This window comes from Alligator sinensis, unplaced genomic scaffold (assembly GCF_000455745.1).
Source record: "Alligator sinensis unplaced genomic scaffold, ASM45574v1 scaffold1_1, whole genome shotgun sequence".
Classification (NCBI taxonomy): Eukaryota; Metazoa; Chordata; order Crocodylia; family Alligatoridae; genus Alligator; species Alligator sinensis.
The window spans coordinates 766671-770992 of NW_005842556.1; the positions used below are offsets into that span (position 1 = coordinate 766671).

The window sequence follows — 4322 nt, forward strand, 5'->3', positions numbered from 1 at the left end:
CTTTGTCACTGACCTTGAATAATCTAGGATGCTTCTGGTACTGCTACAGTTTCCTGCTGTGGGTGCCCAAAGGGGCTGGCTTAAAGATAGCCAAGGGGTATTTACAAGTGCATGTCTCTGACTGTCATGCAAAGAGACTCAGGGCCTTGTTACATGTTAATTTTGGGCAGCTCCTGGAGCTTTTAGCCCCTGGATTGTCCACATATTAACACCCTAGGGCCTTTTTACACATGGGGATGTGGTGGTGGGGAGGGAGGCACTTTAATTAGAACAGCTCCAAGAGTCTGTCTAATAAAAGCACCCAGTGTCTCATGTAACCGCATCCCTGAGCTTCAAAATGGCAGCAGGAGCACTTTAACTAAAGCCCATCTAACAATCTTTAGTTAAAGCAGCCCTGCTGCTATTTTGAAGTGCAGGGATGCTGATACATGAGATGCAGAGGCTGCTGGAGGTGCACTACTTAGCACACTCCAGCAGACTCAATTAATCACTTTTGCTCTGATGCACACTAATTACAGCACATCAGAGCAACTTCCCTGCACATCTACACCCACTCTTAATTAAAGCACTTGGTATGCATCTCAAAGTTATGCCACTCCAAGACAGGATTATCTCTTATCTCATCCTAGATTATTCCAGGTCAGTGGAAGAGTTAATACTCTCTTGGGCAACCAGGCAGTGGTGAGGGACATTCACTGAGAACACCCTGAAAAAAGGCTAAGCAGATGATGTTGGTTGCAGCTGTATTGGTCTAAGGACATAGGCGGACAAAGTTTTTTTGGTTAATGTGATATCTTTCATTAGACCAACTAAATCAATACAGTAAAACCTGTGTTAACCCGCATTTTAGTAACCGGTATTTCTATTAACCAGAATTTCCAGCCAGGCGGTCAGATTAGTGGGGAAAGGGGCTTGTATGTGGTGGTGGCTGCCACCACCCACCACCCTGCGCTGCCACCACTCGGTGTGTGGCCACCACCACCCCCTCCCCCACCCTGCCTAAAACTCCTGCCCCTATTCCCCATTCATGCCAGATAACAAAGCTTTTGCTGTGGTTGGAAAAATTGTTCTTTGCAAGTTTTCAGGTACAAGGGTGTTTGTACTTGTAAGCTTGTAAGGAGCAATTTTTCCAACTATTTTGTTGGTCTAATAAAAGATATCACATTTATCCAAAGAACCTTGTCTGCCTAAGCATAAGATGATATTTTTTTCTGATCAGATGTTTCATGTAGTCAACTATAAAAAATGTGTCCTAGGAAAGACTGACCATAGGTAAACAATCACAGTAATCTCTCTAGCTTTACAATTAACTAAATGGTGATATACCTTGTTTATTACATTGTGTTTAACTAACTTTTATGCACTTATATTACCTGAAACTTTCAGACTTAATGATGAAATGGATTAAGTGAGAAAATTTCCAGAATGAGAATTATTTTGTCTTGGCTTTCTGAATATATTTAGTAAGCGGGGATAAGGTGAGATGAAGGGTTCTCTTACAAATTTACAAGATGAAGGTTGCAGGTCAAGCCAAATGAGGGGTATGTTTCACACACAGAACAGCATTAGCCTGCAGAAGGGAATACCCAATGTTTCTTTTCTGCATTATTCTCTTTTCCTCTGGCAAAGTAAGATTCTGAATGATCTCTGAATTTCTTAGGAAAATCTTGTATCTCTGCATCTGAACAGAATCAGTGACACCAACAGACGAGACAGAGCACTGTAAAATGAGTCTTCCATCTTTGAAAAATCCATAACACTATAACACTACTCAATTATTTTTTAAACTGGTTGGAATAAACAGATTAAGGCTAATTCACTCTCTTCATCTGTATTCTGCATGCACAGGCAGCCCTCCCTGAAAATGGATGGAGGAAACTGCACCCAGGTGACTGAATTCCTCTTCACAGGATTCAGAGAACATCCAGGGTTTCAAGTCACCCTCTTTGTGCTGTTCCTCCTAATCTATGTGATCACCCTAATGGGAAACCTTGGTATGGTCTTTTTGATCAGAACTGACGCTCGGCTTAAAATCCCCATGTATTATTTCCTTGGTAATTTGGCTGTTGTAGATTTCTGTTTTTCTACAGTTGTTACCCCCAACATGCTGGCTGATCTGTTAGCAGATAAGAAAGCCATTTCTTACTCTGGATGTGTGGCTCAGGTTTTCCTTTTATGTTTCTTTGGGGTAGCAGAGTGTTTCCTCCTAGCAACAATGGCATATGACCGTTATGTGGCTATCTGTGCCCCACTAATGTATACTGTCACCATGTCCCCAAGGCTCTGTGCTCAGCTGGTAATTGGGTCACTCATAGCTGGGTGGTTAAATGGAATGGCACAAGCAACAGGCATATTACAATTAACCTTCTGTGGCCCCAATGTCATTAACCTCTTCTTCTGTGACGTCTCCCCACTGTTATCACTCTCCACTTCTGATGCCACGATAAGTCATATTGTCCTACTAACTGTGGCTATTGGGTTTGGTATGTGCAGCAGCTTCATTGTCCTCACCTCCTACATTTTTATCCTCTCTGCCATCCTGAGAATGCACTCCACTGAGGGCAAACGCAAAGCCTTCAACACCTGCACCTCCCACCTGACAGTGGTTAGCATTTTCTATGGCACTTGTCTCTTTATTCATGTGAAACCCAGAACAAATGACAGGCACCCAGAGGACAAATGGGCCTCAGTGTTCTACACAGTGGTGACTCCCATGCTGAACCCCCTGATCTACAGCCTGAGGAACAAGGAAGTGAAGGATGCCTTGAAAAGAGTGATATCAAGGACAAAAATTTCTAGTATTACAAACTAACGAACAGATAGAAATAAGTTCTAGTGTGTAAATAACTGGCCCATAGTTGAATCTCATTATGTCATACCTCTGCTTGGTATATTAATTGTATTAGAATTCTTAAGGCTATATTGTGATTAAATGGATTGGGAGACCGAAAATACCAATTATTACTAAAAAAAACAAACATACTTTTGCCAAGAAATACATAGTTTTGTCTAGTTTTGGAACATGTATAGTAGTAACATTTGTAGCAATCCAAGTGTCTTTAGTGCTCTCAGACAGGAAGGAACAGGCATCATGTGCTGCCACCAGAATTTTCTGCCACATCTGCATGACTCTGCATGAACTAAAGGCATGTGGAGGTCATGGACCTCCTAACTCTCTAGCGATCATGCAACTCTCCCGAAGACAGAGCCCCTGCAACCAAGCTATAAGCAGAGAGCATCAGAGCTTGTGGGTGTTACTGTGACTGGCACAAGTGCTGATTCAAAGCCAAGTATTTGTGGCATGATACAAGATAGCCCATGATACCAATCATGTCTTGAAGGCACAAGGGGTGACTTGCCCTATTATGTGGAGCTGCCATGGTTACTGGCTGATGATGACTCAGCTGAGCCCTGCTTCGTCGATGCCTCCAGGGTCAACTCAGAACTATCTGACAATTCCTATGAGACATAATGTGAGGAACACAATGAATCTCTGACCCTACTTTGACCAGGGCTGAGGAGTAGAGACAGAAGGAGTTTACACTGTCCATTGTCCTGTCCATAACTGTTGGACAGGAAATTTGACAGCAACTGAGGCAAAGCAGCTCAAATACCACAAACATCAAGATCCTGGACTATCCCACTCAACTGTCCTCAGCTTCCTGGAGAGAATGCCTGCACACCTTGGCATCAAATCAGCTGGTGAGTAGCAGCACACCAACATGTTGACAGCATCACTAGGTCCCCTCCACCCTCCCTCATTTGGTCACTCCCAGTGTGGTCAGTGCTCAGGCAGTCCTTAATTCATGAAAAACAATGAGATATAGGGAGACTGAAGAAATCTCCCACCTCTCACCATATATGGCTGTGTCCACCCCCTTTTCCCTGGTCTTAGCCTCCACTGCTATGGAAACAGACCTACCCCTTCTTCCTCCACTCCAGCTTCTAGGCAGATGGGCAATAACAATCCCAACCCCTCCACCATCCATTTCCTCCTCCCTAACCCAAAGCTAACTGTGCCCATGACTGTGGGAATACAACCAACTGTCCACAAAAAACCCACCAAACTAGCGCTTTTGTTTGCAAATGCTTAAACTCATAAGCAATGATGCTGACCTAAGGATGGAGAAAGTGCTAGCAAAAGTCAGTGCTTGCCAGCGGTCCCATATTAATCTGGACCTGGACACCATCACCGCTTAGTCACCTCAACAACTGGGGGTCAGCATTTTCAGACCCGCAAAACTTAATGGAAACTATACAGGGCACACTGGCCAATGCGCAGAGCTCAAGCAGAACCGTTATTCATCTCCCTATCCCCACTC

The 4322-nt window shown here is 43.8% G+C and overlaps 1 protein-coding gene across 1 annotated transcript; it reads left to right on the forward strand.

The window, feature by feature from the left end:
• The first annotated feature begins 1864 nt into the window (after window positions 1–1864).
• On the forward strand, window positions 1865–2812 carry LOC102377671 (olfactory receptor 1009-like). The gene has a single exon (XM_006032236.1). The coding sequence runs from the start codon at window positions 1865–1867 to the stop codon at window positions 2810–2812; it is 948 nt and encodes a 315-aa protein (XP_006032298.1).
• The last annotated feature ends 1510 nt before the right edge of the window (window positions 2813–4322 follow it).